The sequence below is a fragment of the Eutrigla gurnardus genome (assembly GCF_963514095.1).
Source record: "Eutrigla gurnardus genome assembly, chromosome: 21".
In the NCBI taxonomy this organism is placed as follows: domain Eukaryota; kingdom Metazoa; phylum Chordata; class Actinopteri; order Perciformes; family Triglidae; genus Eutrigla; species Eutrigla gurnardus.
The window spans coordinates 11,866,480-11,888,831 of record NC_139932.1 but is presented as its reverse complement, the minus strand read 5'-3'; the positions used below and the strand labels follow the sequence as shown (position 1 = coordinate 11,888,831).

Here is a 22,352-nt window from a genome sequence, read left to right as displayed (position 1 = left end):
GCTGCATCGTGTATCAAAGACTGAAAAAAAATGAGATTTCAAAACTCTGCTGAGGCTGCACGCTGCGTTTTCCTGAATCATATTCTCACAGTCAAACACATTCACACTCAAGTCTGCCATGTCTGCCCCCAGTCCCTCCAGAGCTGACTGTAGAACAGCCTTCATTTAAAGATCTGTTCTCAGATATGTGCTGAGAGATTTGTTCTTTATTCAGATTTGTTCTTCTTTGGTTTAAGAACACGCCGTTAATCCAACATAGACTTTTCTTGGGACCTTTGCTAAGAACACATCCAAGAACAAACTAAGATAACAGCTGAGAACTGAGAACTCAGCATTGCTAAAAAGAAATCAGATAGGACAGGAAACACCACCAATCAGACGATTATGCACACTGTTCAAACTAGTGATCAGCACAATTTGACAAATCGTCGGATGTTGGGTGTGATGACCAAACACTCAAGTCAGCTGGCTGATGTAAATCTGCATTTTTAGAAGCGTGACTCCTGAGGAATGCTTCAAATGTTTGTCCTGGTGAGTGTGTGTTCAGCCTTTTCTCTTCCTATAAACCCTTCCCTTCCTCCGGCTCATCTGCTCATCATATTCCCTTTCATTCATCTTTAATTTCATACAATTTCCATCACTTTCTTCATCCATTGCTCTCCTGTCACATCGACTTCCATCAGTCGTGCCGTTTCTCTACATTTCATCGGCTGTTTTCTGCTTAATTCCCCCCGTGCCTCTCATTTATCTTTCCTCCTTCCTCCTGGCGCTTGTCCCCGGCGTTCAGTTTGATCTATCCTTCGTATCCACTTTCCTAATTTCCTCCTCCTTCCTCTCTACATTTTATACATCTTTACATCTCAATCCATCTTCCTTCTCCTCCTCTCTTTCTTTCGGGCCTGTGCTAGTACGGGGATCGCCAGGCAAAGCATTTTTGCAGCCAGCTGGCATAGGAAAATCTTGCTGTAACATTTTTTTTTCTTTCTGTACAGTAAATGGAAAATCTCACAGGAGCACACACTTGGCACCGTCCATTTCTATTGGAATCGAACTAATCTGTAGCCACGACGACGAGCTCAACGCCAGGTTGGACTAATGGAACTAGAAATGCGAGATGCTAAGGTCAGGTTTAATACCATTAAGTGCTGAACTTTCATCAGTCAGCATGCAAGCTGTTTTACTGCTTTTGTTTTTAAATTATATCTGTATTTAATTCTTTATTCAGAAACGTGATTATTCCCCGTATGGTTTCAGCATTTCCGTGGAAAAAAAAAAGATCAGCGTTCTGGTGGCGACGTCCGTTTATATGTTAACCCGAAAGCCTGACTCACTCCCGTGTTCACGGAGTGGAAAATACACTCAAGTGCCAGTCTGGGTCTCCTCCTCTCCGCCGCTCTTAACTTTGTCGCTTTGAGCGGAGAGGAAAAGGGCAGGAAAAAGGAGGACGGCAAATAAGGAAGGACAGCGGAGGAAAGGCAATCTCTCCTCCTCCGTCTCATCTCTCTCTCTTGCCGTCATCCCGCTCTCGACCTGAAGGCAAAGTGCTGCCCAGGTGTAACCGGCACTGAGCTCACCTGCCTGTTTGGGTTAACGTCGTCTCACACACACACACACATACACACAAAATGGCAAACCAACAGACCGTTTGCCCACTGCTCTCAGCAGTTAGTACGTTTGCCACTTTAATTCTAAAAAAAAAAAAACCTCTGGGCTGAAGATAGACCGATGACATCATCTCAATGAGACTGGCAAGCCGAAAAACAACCTCATGGAGATGAATTATCATAGAGGAGACATGTTTCCTCCCTCCGTACCCGACGCACACAAACACACACCTTTATTCTGGCCTTGAAGCTAAATTATTGAGTAGAATGAAAAAACCTTCTCCGATGCACGCGCACACACGCACACACACTTCTGACGTCACACTACTGCCACTTCTATTTTCCACAAAACATGCACAAATTGTTGCAACCTCACAAAAACATCTAAGCTTGATAAAAATACAAAATGGTAGATACAAGCGGTCCCATACAATACAATACATGCACAGGAACATGCATGCGTGTCTGTCTCCATGTGCACACAAACATGCACACACACACACAGACACACTATTGCATACAAAAAGCCCAATTGTCCTGACACACGTTAGCCTGCCAACAAACACGCAAGGGCCCAGATTCCCTCCTGGTACAGTACTCTCTCACCCTCTCTCTCTCTCTCTCCGCCACAATCTCAAACAAACACACACATAAAAACATGGCAATTTGCATACATCAAAATAAATGCATACAGACACGCGTTACATAAACACACACACTCATGTGCAGCCTCACATGAAACATGCATGAGACTGCTGACAAAACCTCGTCACCACCACAACCCTCTTTTCCAAACATATGCACTCTCTCTCTCTCCCACACACACACTCCCACTGTCACACACACACTCCCACTGTCACACACACACTCCCACTGTCACACACATACCGGTTATGACGTCAAACGGCTCGCCTGGAGTACAGCAGATGATAGATTGCATCTAGCAGCCCCAGAAACGGACGGACTGAGTTGTTATTGTTCAGCTGGTGCGATTCAGCGTTGGGATGAACTGTGAAGAACAGGCTGTTCAAATGTTTGGTGCTCCAAAAACATTTTTCAAGAGAGTATAAAGAGAATGGAAACAGTGATGCCCTGGATGTCATGGTTACAATCGTGAAGGCCAGCAGCTGCTTTGCTTGCTTAGCGTGTATATTTATCAGAGCGCTAGCTGACCGTGGTTGAGGAGAAAAGAAACAAAAGGGCGTGTGTGTTTTTGTTTAAGGAAGAACTATGAAAAGAGGGGCAGGGAGAAAAAAGAAAGTCAAGCTTTCCTTTAGCATTCCAGACATTCCTTCATCTTTTTTTCTTTTCTTTTTTTCCTGTGCTTCTCTTTCTTCCTGCCTGAAACATCGTACTTACCTGCTGTGATCAAAGAGGTGGAATGATTCGGTGAACACACTTGTTCTGAAAGCGAAGCAAGGCTGCGCCCTAGAAGTGACAAAAAAGGGAGACGGACAACGCTGACCACGGCCAGATCAATAGGTATTATTACACCTGGGTGTGTCCGCTCGACTGAATTGAGTCCTTGCAAAACTGCTCCACAGGTCCAGATGGAGAGCTGGACGGGGGAGGGATAGGTGATAGCGAGGGAGTCCAAAAAGTGGGAGTGAAATAGCAAGGCGGAGAAGAGGAGAGACCAGTGAGAAAGAGATGGAGAGTGTGGCGACATCGAGTAGAGGCAAATTAGTGGATGTGAGAAGCGAGATCAGTGAAAGCAACTGGCAGCGTAGAGGGAGAGAATGATAATTTAATGCTCAGTGGGGATGAAACACAGAAAAAAACCTCCCATCTAATCTGACTGGGAAATGAATCTCTCCCCCACCCCACGTTTTCTGCAGATGAAAAGTAATTATGTAACACAAAATGCAAACTCACTCCCAAACAAATGTGAGCAAGCGTCCCTTTGGTATCCAAGCGTCAGACGCCCACATGGTGGGTGGTAAACATGAACATGCAAAATTTGTTTCCTGTCACATGATCACAGTATTTTTGTATGCAACGCTCCTACTCCCGTTGCAAGCAGCCATTCTGCAAAATTGCTCAGCTCAATCTTGAAATTGCGCCGACAAATGTTATCATATTAATCTTGGAGCGAATATCTGTTTGTGAAAGGTGTCGCTCGTAGCGACAAAGCCAGAGAAAATGATCACCAGACTGTGAAGTTCTCCTCCTATGAATGTTGCTCTGTCTCTGCTGGATGTTTATTTTAATAATTGACTTAAAGGAGCAGTATGTTGTATTTAGAGGTAGGGTCCTTTGCTAACCCCTCCCTCGCCAAGTGTGTCAAAGAACTATGGTGGCTTCTCAGATTATCGAAGAACCACACCAAACAAAATGTATACAACAGGCAGCGCTGTACATTAACGTACCCTTAGATCTGCCCAACAAGTAGGAACATGAGATTAGGAATGTGTGTTATTCTGGTTCTGACTCATGACACATTGTAAGAATATGAGAGGAAAGGAGAGGGGGTATAGAGACAGAGAAGGAGAGGAAGAGATGAAGAGCGAGGCGGGCGGAAGAGAGGTGAAGACAGTGGGCCGAGGCGTGAAGGAGGAGGAATAAGGGAGGAAGAATGGAGGGTGGAGGTGAGATGTGCATTCCTCTGCAGGGGCGTGACCCACCATGCATGTGTGTGTGTGTGTGTGTGTGTGTGTGTGTGTGTGTGTGTGCACATATCTCAAAATTACTGGGAGTTAACTTTCGATTTTCAACACAAAAGATGATGGTGAAGAAAGAGAGGCGAGGGAAGGTGGGGGGTTGGTAGGGTTAGAGGGAAGCGAGCGCTGACTCACCGTGGGGTGACAGAAATAGAAGAAGAAGAGGAGAGGAATGAGTAAGGAGAGAGAAGGAGAAAAAAGAAGAGCCAGAGACGAGAGACTGAAGAGACAGGATAACAAGAGCAGGAAGCACTGGGTTAAACGGGTGTGATTCCTCTCGAGGACAGAAAGGTATAAAAGTAAGAGAGATTAAGAGATAACACATACAGTGTCTCCCAACATGAGGGATCAGAAAATATTCTCACATGTCTCAACATAACAGACTTCGCCTCAAAGAAGAGTGTGTAAGTATGAAGGCGATTGTTTCTAGTGTGTGGCAGGAGGCCAAATATGATAGATTGATCAACGTATCATCTGTTCCTTTGTTCTCTCCTGCACCGTTTGACACACAAGACTCAGAGATTTATGGATGCACACACACACCCACAGGCATACTGCACATGCTCACAAGCGCCAAACAGGCGGTCAATTTTCAGAGGGAGATTTATTATCTGGTGATGTAATTTCACGACCTGAAGTGCTTTCCCACATATAATTACCTCGACGTTAGATCTTTCTTGGGGCGCCACATCAAAAGCCCCAAACAACACAGATAAGGGGGACCTGTTACTGACCAACGCGTAGCGGGGACGGAGCGCTTTCTGCACCGGATTCAAGTTGACAGCGTGCAAAGTGAGTCACTGTGAGGCAGCGAGTGTGCATGTGTGCAAATCACGTCTTGTGTAATATCACGGCGCGCTGCCAGACTAGCTGTGGAGCTGCCTCATCCAGATGGCTTCTGAAGCGACAGACAGCTGGGAGTCCTGTCTTTCCGTCTTCAAGGCCGTTGTACAGCAGCGAGACAAACCCGCCAGAACAGTCCATTAAATGATCCGGACATGCTCCCCTTTGTGCCAGTCCATAAACGTTAGCGTTACTGACGAAGCTGATTAGCCAGAAATGGCAGAAAGGCCAGATCACCAGTGGTTAAACCAAAGTGGGAACTAAAATCCTGCAGGGTTTGAGGTTTGAATTTTCTAAATGTCCACATCCTGGATTAGCTGCAACGCTGGTCCGGATATTGTTTTTGACAAACTGATCCTTCAATCTTTGTCAATTTGTTTTGATTCTGAGCAGAAACAGCAATTCGCAGGATTTTGTCACACAAACACACACACACACACACACACACACACACACACACACGCCTCTTTCCTACCTGCGTTTCCTCCTGCACCACTCTGTACTGCTCCTTCCACACGGACATCTTCGTGGCTTCATCCTTCCTCAACGCCCTCTCCTTCTTCAGCTCCGGACTCCAAAACGTCTTGATGGAGTTCATCGAGGAGCTCAACTTGGACTCTTTCGCCTCCAGCTAGAAATGAAATCACACATCAAATGTTCTAACTCTGTTTAAAAAGATGTTTATTTGTATTGACGCTGGAGATTTCTGCCTAGAGTTGAATCTGTTAAGGCAGTTCTTTTCTCGCCGCTGTCACTCCCGGGTGATGTTGGGACTTTGAAATTCATTGACTTTGAAAATGTGTGCTCTTGTCCTGCTCAATGTGTCCTGGGATAAACTTTGTTATGATAAGACACTATAAATAACATTTAATTTAATTGATTGGGACTTTCACAATCCTCTATCATTGATGAAAGATCAATTTGCCTCCTAATATTGATTATTCAATTAAGTGGCTTTTAATTTGTCCTCATATGTGAAATAAATGGATGTATCTTCAGAGGTGTGTGTGTGTGTGTGTGTGTGTGTGTGTGTGTGTGTGTGTGTGTGTGTGTGTGTGTCTTACTTCTCTGCCTAGCAGCTCGTTCTCTCTCAGCACTTCCCTTAACTGCGTCTGTAGGTCGGACATCGCACCGTCTCGCACCTGGTAACGCAAACAAACGCAGTGAAGTGTCAAATGTTCGCCGTCAGCAACAGATCCCAGAACAGTAAAAGGGATAAAGAACTACTCCCTCTGAAAGCTGCTGCCAGTGCACAACCTGGGAACTCAAATAAGTAGTCATATATTGCATGTGAAGCACTGTGAGACGTAAAACTTCAAATACACACGCAAATACATATAGTGTGGACACACTGAACTTCAGTATTAATGAGAAATGCTCCCCATGCAAATGTTTAATTCATCCCGACGTCAGAACAGCGCAGAATTAAAAATACCTCGGATTAATTTTTTAAAACAACAAACCCAACAACACAATCTCATTTTAGGTATTTAGCGTCTTTCAGTTCTGCAAGTGAAAAGGCAGAATAGGTCGAGCATTGGAGTAGTAGCATCCTCACGATAAATGTAGCATACACTGCATGAATGTGACATTGATTAGTTGCAAGCGGAGATGAACAAATGTTCTTTTTGTTTAAGAGATAATGAGAAGTGGAGGAGGTAGGTAGAGGAACGGAAGATGCATCCTGGAGAGCTCTCAGGTTAGGACTAATAATGCAGTAGGAGTAGGAGGGCAGACCTCGGTCTATTTAAACATACGGATACCCACACAGCTCTTATATTATTTAGTTGAGGTGTGACTTAAGAAAGTATTAACCCTTAAACACTGAGCTGAATTCATCTAAAACGTCTTGAATCACCGAGCTCCCCTTCTACATCAAACAGGAAGATAATTCATGTGTGACAAAAGATTTCACATAGTGAGCTATTTTTTATCTTTTTATGTTTCTTCACTCGTCCCTAAAATGTGAGTAAAAGATTATCTACTCACCCTGAATCAATTATATCCGCACATTCCTTATCGGTTCTTTCTAAAGTTCATTTGAGCTCAACTATTTTAGATCATGTGCAGGACTATTTATTTGTCCGGAAGCAGAGACTTCTTAAGAGTCTTTGTTGTCGCCATGAGTTTATCAGGCGACCGGCGGCGATTCAGGGAGGTGAAGAATAATCCAGCACATAAACCCACATGTTTGCTCAATTACCCTATCGCATACAGATTTTGCCTTTAAGGTTGCATCAACTAAAGAAGAAAACACTTGGATGACCTCACCTGTCTCATGGAGTGGGGCACAGTAGCAGCCTGTGGAGGCTGATTTTGCAGCTCCCCCCCAAATGCTATTGCATCACAGGGCATCGATCCCCCTCCTCCTCCAGTGTTTATATTAGGACTGCTCCCCATGATGGCCGCCCTGACCCCATAAGGGATCCTGGCCCCGGCCCTGCCCAGGGTCATGGTGCTTTTGGGCAGCGAGGGATTCAGCCCGCTGCCCAGGCTGCCAACGCCGATCGGGTCTTCAACATTGTCGGTGAAGTACATGGGACCACCCGTGGCGTAGGCGGCATTTAGAGACTGAATATTCTCCATGGACAGGGTTTTACAGGAGCCAGTGAGTCCCCCGCTGGAGCTGTTGCTGCTGTTTCGCCGGTGTCCGAGGCGTGGGGAGCGAGGGAGGCGCGGGGAGCGACCGGGGCTCCCAGACACCGACCCGTTCCCATTGGATCCCACAGCGTCCAGCTTTGAGACAGAACGGGAGCTACCGTACATGGTGAGAGGATATTGTGTGAATACTGTAGAGACGAAAGCGTGCCTGGTTCAAATAAATGGATCGAGCAAATCAAAAATACATGCTCAAAATTACACAAAAAAAAAGGTTTTGTGTAAAAATGTAAGATACTGTCTGTGAAATACTTAATGTAACAGCTGAAGACACAAACTCTTGTCACACTTCTACTGTAGTCCTTCTTCACTTGAAATATCCTCACACAGTGTTGACATAGCTGTGATCAAGGCCTCCCTTAATCATTGGACTTTGTTAGAAAGCAGGAATCAATAGGCCGTCCCTGTCGATGAAGGTAAATCATCAAGGCCTGGGATGATGGGATCACCTAAAAAAAACACAAACAGAGACACAAAGATTTAGAGATCAGTGAAATAAAGATGTACGGCACTTAAGGTACAAAAGGGAATTAACTGGCTTTCTACCAGTTTCTGGTTTTGATTAATTCACGTTTGAGACAGGTTTTTAATTTCTTAGTGTACAGTATTCATTTACAGTGTAAACTGCAAGTAAAACAAATAGCCCACTGGGCAAAAGGCCAGTGTGTTCCGTGTTAATGATGCATGTACTGTAGTATCAAATGACATGGACATTTCCAGGGTACAAGTCAACAAAGAACAAGGCTGCACGAGGCTGTAACGCTCATGGTAAAGAAAACGAAACTGTTAAATAAATAAACCAGCGTTTTGGACAAATTGTCTTCACGTTGGTGCCAGACGACAAGTCAGAAAGTCTCCACCAAACTGCTTGATCATCCAAAATAGTTCCATCCATCCAGACCATGTAACGGTTTTTAAGGAACTCCTTTTTCTGCCACCACACTGACATGTACTCACATACACAGCAAGCGAGAGATATGTACGGCTGATACACTCAGTCCACAGACTGCCGTCAAAGAGCTTTATCCACCAACTCTGCTACAGGCCCGAGCATCAGCTGATGTGTCAGGGTTCATATAATCACGCAGGCTGTTTTTGTTGTCACGCCTTCTTCTTCAGATCAACATCCTAACAACCTCTGGGCATCACATCAAACCTACCACCCTGCAGCTGTGTTAAACTGGCTGTTAGCAGAAAACATTCAATCAGCCGATCTAACATTCATAAATGCAAATAATAAGTTTGCCTCTGGGATTAATTAAATGTACTAAAATTAAATAATCCATGATCTTTTTTTTTTTTTATTCAGTGAATTGAATTGTGTTTTTAAGCCATTTTATTCTGCAATAATAATGGAAGAATACATTATACTGAAAAGACAAATAAATCCCTATCTTTCTCTCTCTGTTACTGTAATCACATGACTCACACTGGATATACATTTAATGTGCTACATTATTAATTGGAGGGATATTTTGTCATGCTTTAACGGCGTGATATTACTCTATGTGTGTGTTGTTATGAAATAAATAACATATATTAAAACGGATAAAGTCATTCAGGGCAAAGAAACCATGTAATTCACACAGCTGGAACAATAATGAAGAATGTCTTTCATATCATGCCCTTGTGAAGTTAATTTGACATTTTACTGTCTTGGCAACATAATTCATGAGCACCAGCTCTCACATGTTGCTGATAAATGCCACAGAGGCTACTGAGAATTCAAGCTTTTTGTTGAAAATGTTCTAATTTCCCAGGACCCCTGAACTACCCACCACATGCTATGTACAGATTTGTTTGCGTTAACAACCGTGCAGCGTTTGAAAAGGTCACTGACTGTATAGGACAAAGTAAGTACATTAACAGCTATTTAACACTGATGCCCAGCTGGTCAACCATCCTTATATGGTCATTTGGGTATCCTTGGAGACAGTGATGTCATCCTCAGGTCAGTGTACACATGACCCGTTGGAAACACCATCTGAGCCGCACTCTCGCCTTACAAGAATGACCTAAAGTGAACCAAACCGCTTTATAAACAGTCAGCAGACACGAGAATGAAACCTTCTGGGGCTTTGGTCCAATGTCAACAAAGTGTCGAGGCTAGTTTCCAACATTTCACAGTTATAACACAAGTATTCAGATATCAAAAGTACACGAAAACTTTAGATGGGTGTGATAGAATTAGATTTCATATAAAGAGATTTTTTGCCTGTACATTACAATTCTTGTTGCGTATGAAAATACTTTTCCCTCAACACGCCACCTCTTTGCAGATTGCTAACTACAATACTTAACATTTCATTTTGAGTATGATAAACTGTGCAGCCCTTTAGTCGACCCCTTTAAGTCTCCCTGCGCCCCTCCATCGGGTCCCGACCCAGGCCTGTAACAGCCCTGCAGCAGTCTATCTTCTCAACTGTTGTTCTGTTTGACACAGATCTTTGGCCAGGGAGACGTTACTGACAACCAGTCAGTTACAGCTACACGAGCGCACACACACAGACACACAAACACACACAGACACAGACACAGACACACACACGCACATTAAAACGCAAAGAGGGACCATCTGCTGCGTCTCCCCTCGGGCCAAAAACACACACCTGGAAAAAAAACAGGCCAGGACCCTGCCTCTAGCACACACACACACACACACACACATACATGCACACACACACACACACACACACACACAGTATATGCAGTTATACAGACACTGAGAGAAAACCTGTGCACATGTGTAGTTCTACACAATCAGTCAGATCGATCCACATACAGACAGGCATGTGAACAAAGCCCACGTTCACACATGAACACACGTGCACATCAGCTCAGTGGCTGTGAGTGATCATGTCACTGACAACACACAGAGACACACACACTGAATGCTTCAATTCAGGCCAATAGGAGACAGAGAGTGTGTGTGTGTGTGTGTGTGTGTGTGTGTGTGTGTGTGTGTGTGTGTGTGTGTGTGTGTGTGTGTGTGTGTGTTCAGGGCTTTCCTCCTCCTCCCCTCTGGACCTGCTGACCTGTACATAATGTATATGCGCATGTCCCAATTCTCCCTATAATGCAAACATGCACCGTATGTCTCTGTCTTTATTTAAGCATTTATTAAACACACATGGCTCTAGTTCAACCGTGACCGTGGCTTTTGCTCACATATGTTTGGCAACGAGTGGTTGAGTGGTAAGAGACTGCTCAAAGGCATCTCTGCTTGGTTATAGGAAATAAATACTATTCCTCTGCTCATATTTGACCAGAGGACTGTCACTGTCCAACCGTAGGTCAGGAACAATATAAATATCACAATATAACAATAACATTGTGTTTCCTGGGTCACTGCTTTAGTCTGGAAGAGGTAGAGGACAATAAATACATATAAGTCCACTTCTGAGCTGCTTAGTTTGGGGTCCAAAGGAGATGAGGCTTTTCCCAGCATGCATTGGGCCAGGGTACATGCACACGCACACACACACTTCTTTTTTTATTATTGGCTTGAGGACCTCATGGAAACCACAACACACACCATGTTATGTTTTCAACAGTTCAAGTCTAAGGGTCACATGAATAAACCGCCAGTGCGTCCCACAGATTTATCTGTGGTGGTTTTAGACTCTGAGAGGGGGGGTGAGGGACGGCACACAGCGCTGAGAGCCAGATGAAAAACAATAATAATAACAACTTCAAGCCTATAATTTCACATGAACCCAGCACTCTGGCAAACAGTTTGATACACAAATACCGTTGCACACACCTATGACGCAGTTGGCATCGCACAATCGGGAAAACACGAGCATATGACCGTCCAAGACCCATCTGTCAGCAAGCTTACCATCCCTCATGCCCTTTCACACAAATGTGAGAAAGCACTGTGCTTCTGCTGCTGCTGCTGCTGTCAGAAACTGGGCTACACCGAGAGTTCATGAAAGTTTATTCTTCACCTTGGAAACAGTAGTTTGACGTAAAAAAAAAGAAATCTTCACCCAAGGCCTACATACTAGCTTTTTTCATTGCTTTCAACCTGATCTAACAGTCGTCATCAGCAGATGGAGTAGACCTTGAGTTCTAGTCTGTTTGCTTTGCAATGCTATTTGATGTGTCGCTGTGCACAGCATGTCCTGGTTAGATATTATATGGCAGTCGTGACCATATCATACAGTGTTTTAATTATGGATTAATCTACAGATTATTTAATATTTATTTTAAAAATGGCTTGTTCTAAGTTCCAAAGATAGTCAGTCGATAGTCAGAGTACTAAGAAAACCTGAAAATATTCACATTTAAGAAGCTATAGAGCCACTTTGCTATTGTGCTTCTTTATTTAAAAAAAAAGAATGAACAATAATCAATATCTGATTATTTCCTGTGAATTAAGTACTTATTTAATCATTTTGGTTCTAATTAGAACAATATCCAGGCAGTGAAGACAAATAAAGAAATCAATATGACTGGGGCATCGAAAAATTGCAATTACAGCCTGCTGTAATGTGAATATCCAAACCACAAAATAACACAATACTGACTGGAACAGATCCTGAAACAGGCCCTGGAGTCAACTTAAGAACCAAAATAACCTCATTCTCTGCATGTCTACAGGAAACTCCAGCACACACAACGCCCTGTGTTTCATCCTCTACCTCCCTGCACTGTTAGTAACGGCCATTCTGCATTTCTCCTCTATATCCACTGTTGTTGTAGGCCTCACAAAATCCTAGAAAATCACCATTCCAATAAGGTTTCCGTGGTTCAATGCCACACACTGCACTTGTGTGCCTGCACAGCAAAGAGCAGACTTCAGATCTGTAGTTCACAACATGGCTACAGATGAAGAAGCAACTCAAAAGTTGACATTGACACCTTTTAAGTGAACATGTCAGCAAACAGTCTCCCATTAGCACATCCATTTCTTCATCCCTCTCAGCCTCTCCCTGATGCTTTCACTGCCTCTCTCTCTCTTTCTCCATCAGCATTCCTGAAGGTGTTCAGCATGTTCTATTTATGACAACCACACATCCATCTGTCACACCGCACAATGCAACACACACACACACATGCACCACTCAACCTATACTTAGCTTAGGCTGGACGTTTCAGCGTGGGAGCCGAATTTTACCAAGTCCGCGTCACGCCTGGGGATTGGGGCTCAGAAAAAAAAAACGCATTATGCTCACCCTGAATATTATTATTCTCCATTACTCCGGCTTCCTGTCAGGCTCATTGTGACATGATGTGACTGGAAAGGACTCACTGGTGCCGTCTGGGGTAACACATCTCACTGAACGTCAACTCAACATCTCAGATGGGGGGGGGGGGGGGGGTTGCTCTCGCTCTGCACTTAATCTGTCTGAAGATTCAAGAGGATGACCCAGAGTCGGCTGTTTTACCCTTCAAAGCTGCTTTATCATGTTGATAATAACATGAAATTGTTGTTTGTCTAAAGAGTGCAAAGGTGGAGGTGAATCATCTCAACCCCAATAGAATTCCTATTATGAGTAAGACAGAAGCATCACTGTGTAGCAGCAGCGTATGAGTCATCCAGGGCCAGCGTTTACCTCTATTAAGGTCTCAGAATTACATTTATGTGATGAACTATAGTGTAATTTTACATGAAAAGAAGGTGTGTGAAAATCTCTAGTGACAATAAGTGTATTCAATTTACTAACAAGCTAAATATACAAATATTTGTGACCTTGGCTGACATGGAAATACAACTTTCCTGGTGCAGGAAATAAATACTGCTAGCATACAGAAATCATAAGGAGTATTTAGTACCACAGACAGAAGATTCTACCTCTAAAGTGATCCTGATTAGTTGTGTTGTTGGCAGTCTGATAAATAAATAAAAAGCATCCCTCCAACAACACCAAATCAAATGCTAATCAAAAAATGCTACATTACCCTGCCTATTACTCATACCACTCCAGCTAGCAGATGTTTCTTAATGTCGGTTATTTGTAAAATCACTCCCAAACATGTCACCCAGGATCAACTCTTAACCAGCCTATCGTTAATTGAAGAGCTTTTTAAAGTCGTAAGAAATGTGATAAATAGCTGCGACTCTTAAATTTGCACATGAAGGATTTTCCCTTTAATCTTTCACATCCAAAAGTCCAAAAACGTCACCTTGAGCTGTTTGATGATTGCAGGCCTCAGGTCAGTCCCAGTGCAGTGTCTCGCTACTTCACCATGTATTTGAGGCTCACTACGACTTATTCAGCACAGCTGTATCATGCGTAGCCGATGACTTGCCGCCGTTTGGTTCACAGCAACGTACGATGAGTGGTTTGGCTTAGTTCCACATGCAGACACAAGATATTGTCTCCATGTCAGGGCACGATATTGATGACTAAACATAATGACAGTTTTGTGCTGAATAGCAACACATCACAGTCATTTCTGCAGAATTTTATGTGGAAATATCAATCAATTTAAATAATTTGAAATTGCACAACTTGATTTGTGGTTCAGAATGTTTGGCCTTTTTTCAGATTGTGTGCAACACATTTTCCCTCAAAAGAGAATAATCAACTATTCCTGCACACTTTTTTGGAGTGACTGTGCTACCTTGTAACGTCACTCTGCACCACCAGTCCTATCAGTGATGAGACATATAATATAGTTCAGGCACTGGCAAGCACAACGCTGATAATGGACAGATATCATCAACCCCAGTCTATTGTGCACCACAGGAAATTAATCCGAGATGCAGGCTGGGCAAACAAACGTTCGCACACACTATGGCTCCCACCATCATGCACACATCATGAGAACACACGACGCACACGTATCTAATCCTGGCTGCTGCCTGCATGGCAAACGTGGAAAAAAAACGTACCGTGGAGACAATTAAACACAGAGGCAAGGGAGCACAAATCTAATTCAGGAGTGTGTAGTAGTTAATGGAAGACAAAGTGAGAGTGGAACTCCCCCAGGCTCATCCTGTGAAAGAGGAATGTGCTCTTACAGGCAATCCGCCAGGTTACATAAGGACGAAGGGAGCTGGGAAGGTGACCCAAACCACCTGAAAGCTTTGTCTGAGATGACAATTAGAGAGCAAAGGGAGTTCTGGGAAGTGGTTTGAAAAAGGCATTCGTCAGGTTAAGTTCCTCATTGTGGTGCAAAAATGCTGAGCCATTCAGGGGAAAAAAAAGTTTCTGTGGTGTGCAGAGCCTGGACTTTAAAAAAAAAATGTCCAGCGTTTACAACAATCTCGGTGGAAGGAAGCAGCTCAGTTCCTCGTCTCGGTGGTCCCGGAGGAGGGGCGGTGCAAAGAAATAAAGCTGAGGAGGCGTCTACCTTTCTTCTGCACTGCACGAACACTTCATCGAACTATATATCCTCCTTTTTTGCCCCAGATTGATTTGGTTTGCAAAGATGTCCAGTTGAGCTTTGCGTGCGGTCTGCTGCCAGCCGGCGAGACGACGTGGCCGCTGACAGTCCTGAGCAACTATGGCAGTTTAAAAAAAAAAAAAAAAGAAGTATCTGTTCCTTAAAGGAGTTCAGCACACAAAACAGCCGGTCTTAGAGAGAGAAACCTCGGGAAAGACCGTTAGAAACACGACATTCTAACATCAGTGACCTCACAGGAAATACAGTGATACAATGTCACCAAACTGGCGCTTTAAACGAATGCTACATTATCGTGATAGCAACTGTGTGGCTTTTGGAGCCTGGCAACAAAGTGAACAGATTGATAATCGCATTTTGAGGCACGGAGACGAGACATAGCGTTATTAGCTTGTTATAAACCAAGTGGTTTATTGGGCAAAACGGTGGGGGTGAATAGGGCTCTGCATTGTCGTTTGTCGCCAGCACACACACACACACACACACACACACACACACACACACACACACACACACACACACACACACACAAATATGCAAAAATGTATCATAATGACACGTCTGGCCAGAAAACGCGTACGGGGCTCCAGAGCAGACCTGGCAACCGCTGCACCTCAGAGCAGCCATCAACATGTAATCATCACCGACGAGTCACACCAACACGGACGGCACACATGTGAACAGAGAAGTGGCCAACATGCCAACAACATACACACACACACACGTAGGCCTGTGTGATAAAACACGCATGAGACACACACACACACACACACACACACACACACACACACACACACACACACAGCTAACTTCCAATACTCACTGCGGCTGTGTTTACGTTACTGCCCTCGGTTGTGAAATAAGCTCCGAGTGGGGACAGAAAAAAGGCCAGTCAGTTATTCTGCCGCTGTCAGACCTCCGAGTGACGCTTCGTAACGTAACAGACGGTCAGACGAGGTGAGACGACGTCTCTCTGTCTCCCTTTTCTCCGTCTTCCTGTCTGCTACCTTTCTCCTGCCTGTCTTTCCCTCCTTCCCCGTCTTCGCCAGCTCTCTCGCCAACTGGCGGCTTCCCCACTGCTCGCTCGGGCGCTCCCGTGACGTCACGACGGTGGAGCGCGCGCCCAGACGTATAGCACCCCCCCCGGCCCCTCCTCCTCCTCCTCCCGCTCGTCCTCTACCAGCCGAGACGCGTTCACGATAATCCTTAATTATCCATAACGGCACACTTGGACGAGATGTACTTCTTAATTTTTTTTCTGAAAAATGACGTATTTACACAATATTTACTCCATCCTTTATTTCAGCATCCTGTAAAACAACACGATAGCCTCTCTGTGAATAACCGATGATGAAATTCAACAGTTCAGAGTCCAACATCGTAAATGTTACTAAAGTAAAAGTGTTTTATTTACAAAATGTAGGCTATTTTTAAGTATATAAAGTAAAATTACTTAATATGAAAATATTATATTATATTAATAATCTGGGCTTGTTGGCACATATTATTTAATAAATTCCCAGTGTGTTTTGTGTGTAAAATCTTAATCTACAAAGTAATTAAATGGCTATAAAAATTGATCAATATATATTTTTTAAAAGTACAAAATTCCCATCTGAACTGTGGTGTATAAGGATAAAGTAGCCCACCTCATAAGTGTATTAAACTGTGGTTATTGTGCTAATTTGGCTGGGAGGTCACTAGGAGGAGATGATGACCGCGGTTACATGCAATCCAGGATCCTAGATTTGTGAGAGTCAGCTGAGTGGGTCAATGGAAACTATGGATTGTTGTGGTTCAATAAAAAGACATCTCAAGCGTAGAAATAGTCTTTTAACCCCAAACCTGCATCACAATCAGCATGTTGGCTTTGTAGTAAATTCCTTACTAAATCAGTGATTTTCTTCCACACATTGGACCTGTGCATGTCCACCCCTCGGAGTCGACCTGAGTTTGATGAGCGTCTGACCTGCATATAGTATCCGACTACAGTGTGTGGCATATTTCTAGTCACCCTGGCCTCCCAGGTCTCTTTCTCAGCCTGTCTCTCCTACACACAATTACATATCACCCCAAAGAAATCTTTCCAAGTAGACACACACAGACACAGACACACACACACTGTGTCCCAGTTCCCAGGGCGCCAGTCAGTCAGACAGCTGAGCAGAGGTATAAATAGTCTGCTGGCTAAAGTTCCCCCTTGAGAGAAAAACTCCAGGGGTGGTGGACCAGCGCTCCCTTCTGAAATGTCTTTGCCAAGCTGATCAGTGAAGACTTTTGCCGGTGGCTTTCACATGTTTTATTACTGGAAAGAAAGAGGCTGCAGAAAAAGCTTGCATTTGTGCAATGTGAACCCTGAAGTCAAACATAAAATGTGTAAATTGTGTAATGACAACCGTAAGAAGTCACTTATGATTGATAAACATAAGGTGAGATAAAGTAGGTGTTCATACATTTGGTTTGTGCCTAACCTTGAGACCAAAGGTAAACCTTCTGCGACCAATGACGACTTTCATTGTTCATTAATTTGCTGATTGCTTGATTATTTTTCAGCAGACCTTCAGCACAATTGTGGAAAGCCCAAACGAACATCTCAACAAGCATTTATGCTTTTTCAGACCAACAGTTCAAAACCAAACGTCTGACATTCTTGCATAAAATTATTATCAAAATCATTTTTGAAAGTGCCAGAGATGACGTCACCTGGTTGTTTCCTCCTACATTATCTTCTCAGGGAAACAGACAAACACTGGTTGAACAATGGTGCCACCTCCTGGTCGAGGTAATTATTATTCCATATGTAAATATAGTAAACTACTGATCTACCTTTGAAATGAGCCTCATCATCAGCAGATCTTAACTGCTTGGTTCAGTGATATTTTTTGGCAATATGGTTGTGAAATACAAAGATAATTTAATCAAAGAATTTATATCAAATATTACTGTTGCCCATAAAGTTGTAATATTTTGTTTTGGGACACAATCCTGTTTATTCCTGCCAGGTGAAATTAATTCATGCATAACATTTGTTTGACGCTATAAAAGACAAGATATTTGCAAATGATTCCAACTTTATGGGCAACCCTGTATATTACAATATTTACATATATTGTAATGTGTGAGAAAATGTTTCAGTACGAGTTATGCATGGGGTTATGGCGCTACAGGAGAGATTACAAGCAAGCTATCAAAATCATCTTCAAAGAGGCCAAAAACAGGACAGAGCTTTGCCTTGGTACCAATGGGCATGCCAGTCATACAACAGAGGAAAACGTCTTGTCCTGGTATGTCATCATAAAAGATACATCCTGTGTAGGAGCACATCTCAGTCCTGTCTTCCAGGTTATGGAAGGAGACCTCTCCCTTGTCGCAATCCACAAACACGCCAACTCTATGTTGCCTTTGCTTCAAGTGCAAGGGAGCGGTGCTGAAACGTTTAGCTAAGAGTGCGTCGTCTTCGTTGTAGAAGCCACAAAGTGTCCAGCCTCTGTCCCATGTGGGGGAAAAATGCCCGTCCCTTTCAGTGGCCTCTCTGATGACTCCCAAGAGCCAACCCTTACTCCCACTGACCTGCACTTCATAGTAGAACCTGCCTGAGGAATAACCCTCTTTCCCAAGCACGATGTGTTGATGTCGAAACCTTTTCTCGGGTAAAGCATGCAGAGACTGTGGGCCGTTCCCAATTCTCAGTTGTTTCCCATCCTCAGAGACCTCGAGACTGTTGTGGGCTGTGTCGGGGTCCAGAGTCACATCCACTGCATCCAACTGCTGGATCTTCATAGTCCTGTCTTCCAGGTTATAGAAGGAGACCTCTCCCTCGTCGCAATCCACAAACACGCCAACTCTATGTTGCCTTTGCTTCAAGTGCAGGGGAGCGGTGCTGAAACGTTTAGCTAAGAGTGCGTCGTCTTCGTTGTAGAAGCCACAAAGTGTCCAGCCTCTGTCCCATGTGGGGAAAAAATGCCCGTCCCTTTCAGTGGCCTCTCTGATGACTCCCAAGAGCCAACCCTTACTCCCACTGACCTGCACTTCATAGTAGAACCTGCCTGAGGAATAACCCTCTTTCCCAAGCACGATGTGTTGATGTCGAAACCTTTTCTCGGGTAAAACATGCAGAGACTGTGGGCTTTTCCCAATTCTCAGTTGTTTCCCATCCTCAGAGACCTCGAGTCTGTTGTGGGCTGTGTCGGGGTCCAGAGTCACATCCACTGCATCCAACTGCTGGATCTTCATCAGCCTGTCCTGAGGCGGAGTCCACACCTCTTTCACAAACCCATCCGTCATCAGCTTGGTGGCCTCACAACCATCGAACCTGACCTTGTGAATGAGCAACGGCATCTTATCACTGAGTGTCTTTTCCATCTGAGCCACTGCTTCTTTCACCATCCCCACATGCTGCCTGATGTCAGGGAGGTCTGGTGTAAATGGGGGGCTGGAGGGAGACAGAGGGTCCTCAGTGTGTGCAGGGAAGCAGAGAGACTGCCAGCTCTGAAGGATGCGGAGGTGGTCCCCTGTCTGCAAGAGTTGCTCCATTTCAGACCTTCTCCTCCTCAACTCAGCCACTTCCTGTTCCAGCTGTGTCACGTGGTCTTCAGTCTGCTTCTGTGCTGCTTTCTGCTTCTCCCGGATCACCTCAGTCAGCTGATCCTGGCTTCTCCGCTGAGAGACCGCCAGAGCAATGAAAACCTCAGCAATGCCTGCTATCTCTTTCTCCGCCGCTCTCTCGCTCTGTTCACCTGACTTTTTGATTTTCTCAATGCTCTTGGATTTAGTGTTTTCCCTCACCTTCATCTCTGACATCACATGGTCCAGCTGGACTTCCTTCTCTCTGAACGCGTCCTCCAACGGGACGGATTCGTGCGTTGCGTGGTCGTCTTTCGAGCACATGAAACAAACACAGATCTGCTCTTGGCGACAGAAGAACTCGAGCACCTTTTCGTGCTTCTTACACACCCTGTCCTCCAGGTTGGACACCGGGTCGATCAGCCGGTGCTTCTTAAATGTGTTGACTCTCTGATGAGGCTCCAGGTGAGGCCCGCAGTACGATGCCAAACACACCAGGCATGTCTTCTGGGCCTTGAGCTTCGGCCCACTGCAGATGTCACAGAGCACCTCCCCTGGTTTGGCAACAATGTCATCTTCTCCTGTCACCTCCTGCACCTTCATGCTTTTGAAAAGCTCCACTATATCCCTGAAGCATGTGTTGATGTGGAGCTGTGGTCTCCTGCGGAACTTCCTCATGCAGAGGGGACAGTGTACCGTGTTACGGCCGCCCCAGTACCCTGTGATACAAGTCTTGCAGTAGTTGTGTCCACACGAAATAGAGACGGGCTCGGTGAACACATTCAGACAGATTGAACACAGGAACTGCTCATCCCTCAGGAGGCTGCAGGCCGAGGCCATGTCTACACGAGAGGAAAGGGATGTCAAGATTAGGATTTCTTATTCACATTTCTGACAAAAATGTCCCTCCCAGAGGTGTGAGGTTGGATTCAATTTGTAACAGTTGCAGATTATATTCTTTGCAGTCATTTTTTGGTTAGTCTATGACACCTTTTGATTTCTCTTCCTGTAGAAAATTACCAACTGCAACGCCTGTGGTAGATTACGAGACGAAAGGGAAGGAGTTCAAAGTCCACGAAGAGACTGGTCGTTCATCATCAGTTTGGTCAATAAAACAAAAGGGTCATTCCGTGTCATTTCATCAAATGCTTCCCACCTGACCATCTCAGAATGTCCTGAAAAAATTCAAGTACAAAGACACACTTGTTAATAGGACAAATCCAAAATATTAGGTCTCTACTGTCAACAGTTTTCTCATGAAACATCATTGAATGAAGGGTAGTTTAGACGGTTTTTGGCATCATGCTCTGAAAAGCCATTTTTAAACATTTTTAAACGGAAATATCAGGGGTGTAGCTCAATGATAACCTAGTATGGTAGGTACTTAAAATGTGGCTTGTTGAAATAAAGTAGTACATTTGAAGAGTGGCTGAGCCCCCATTTTTTCAGATAAAAGACTTCTATCACTTCTGGCTCTATCTCTGGTGTTAGCTTAAACATTCTACAAAATATGGTCTCTCTAAGATGATTAGTTTCACAGATATTAAGGCTCAAAAATGGAAGTGAACACATCTTTGCCCAACTTCAGAGCCAAATTCCAAAAAACTGAGGTAGCCACATTTTAAGTACCTACCATACTAGGTTATCATTGAGCTACACCCCTGATATTTCACGTTTGGAGGCTATTAGTAACAGATATACTCTGTAAAAATGTTGAAGGCCACAGGTGAGATAGTTTTCCAGATATTGCTGTTTAAAAATGGCTTTTCAGAGCATGATGCCAAAAACCGTCTAAACTACCCTTCATTCAATGATGTTTCATGAGAAAACTATTGACAGTAGAGACCTAATATTTTGGATTTGTCCTATTAACAAGTGTGTCTTTGTACTTGCATTTGTTCAGGACATTCTGAGATGACCAGGTGGGAAGATTTTCAGAAATTTGATGAAATGACACGGAATGACCCAAAAGCTTTACGAATTTTAACATATGGCACTTGAAGAAAACAACATGCCACTCCTAAATGTCACAGTCAAACATCCCAGATAGTTTAGCATTGGGATCTGAGGTGGTCAAAAGTAACCGATTATCATTGTGACAATTTTCATGGACACAAGCTGTTTACAGCAAAGTACATGCTAAGCTGTTTACAGCAAAGTACATGCTAAGACAAATACACAGACTGCCCTTCCCTTATCACAGAGCACCAGGAAATGTTTGACATTTCAAAAAAGCCATCAGAACCCTTGGACTTTACCTGCTGAGATGCCTGTGGTGTCTGTGGAGAGTTAAGGCAAAGCTTCTGAGATGTGACGTTCACGAACGAACCAAATCTACTGAACGGCTCTTTAACACGAACGATGGGAACCGCGTCGCAGTGGTGAGCCGTTCGTTTTTTTTTTATCGCTGTCACGCTCCCTTCAAAGAGCCACAAATCCCATCTCTACTTCCTCTGAATTGTTGAGTTTCATTTCTCAGGAACTACACCGTCCCTCGACCCCTCCTCTTCCTGGAAAACGCTACCGAAGCTGCTGTGGTGCAATGCCATTACCAGCACTCTTTCTGTGAGGTTATGTGAATGAAAAACACATCTTAAACAACTGTTTAAAAAAACAAACACTAAAACTGCCCTAAAACATCAAGTGTATATTCAGTATAATAGAAAAC

The 22,352-nt window shown here is 44.0% G+C and overlaps 2 protein-coding genes across 8 annotated transcripts in view; both read right to left on the bottom strand.

Moving 5' to 3' along the window:
• The window catches only part of LOC311032490 (ELKS/Rab6-interacting/CAST family member 1-like), a 159,765-nt gene extending 143,578 nt beyond the window's left edge, over positions 1-16,187 (bottom strand). For 4 of the 7 annotated variants that reach the window (XM_084039312.1, XM_084039314.1, XM_084039317.1 and 1 more), the window contains exons 1-4: positions 15,945-16,186; positions 7,379-8,214; positions 6,172-6,249; positions 5,583-5,738 (exon numbers count right to left, since the gene is read on the bottom strand). In XM_084039312.1, coding sequence (XP_083895438.1) covers positions 5,583-5,738; positions 6,172-6,249; positions 7,379-7,873 — 729 coding nt within the window. In that variant the 5' untranslated portion in view covers positions 7,874-8,214; positions 15,945-16,186. Of the gene's footprint in view, positions 1-5,582; positions 5,739-6,171; positions 6,250-7,378; positions 8,215-15,944 lie in introns of all 7 variants that reach the window. The other 3 variants (XM_084039313.1, XM_084039315.1, XM_084039316.1) reach the window with 2 other exon arrangements.
• A 425-nt stretch (positions 16,188-16,612) lies between these two features.
• LOC311032491 (E3 ubiquitin-protein ligase TRIM39-like) lies at positions 16,613-22,038 on the bottom strand. Its single transcript, XM_084039319.1, has 2 exons — positions 21,943-22,038; positions 16,613-20,526 (listed from the first exon to the last, which is right to left on the bottom strand). The coding sequence occupies exon 2, from the start codon at positions 20,522-20,524 to the stop codon at positions 18,275-18,277; it is 2,250 nt and encodes a 749-aa protein (XP_083895445.1). The 5' UTR covers positions 20,525-20,526; positions 21,943-22,038; the 3' UTR covers positions 16,613-18,274.
• Positions 22,039-22,352: the final 314 nt, after the last annotated feature.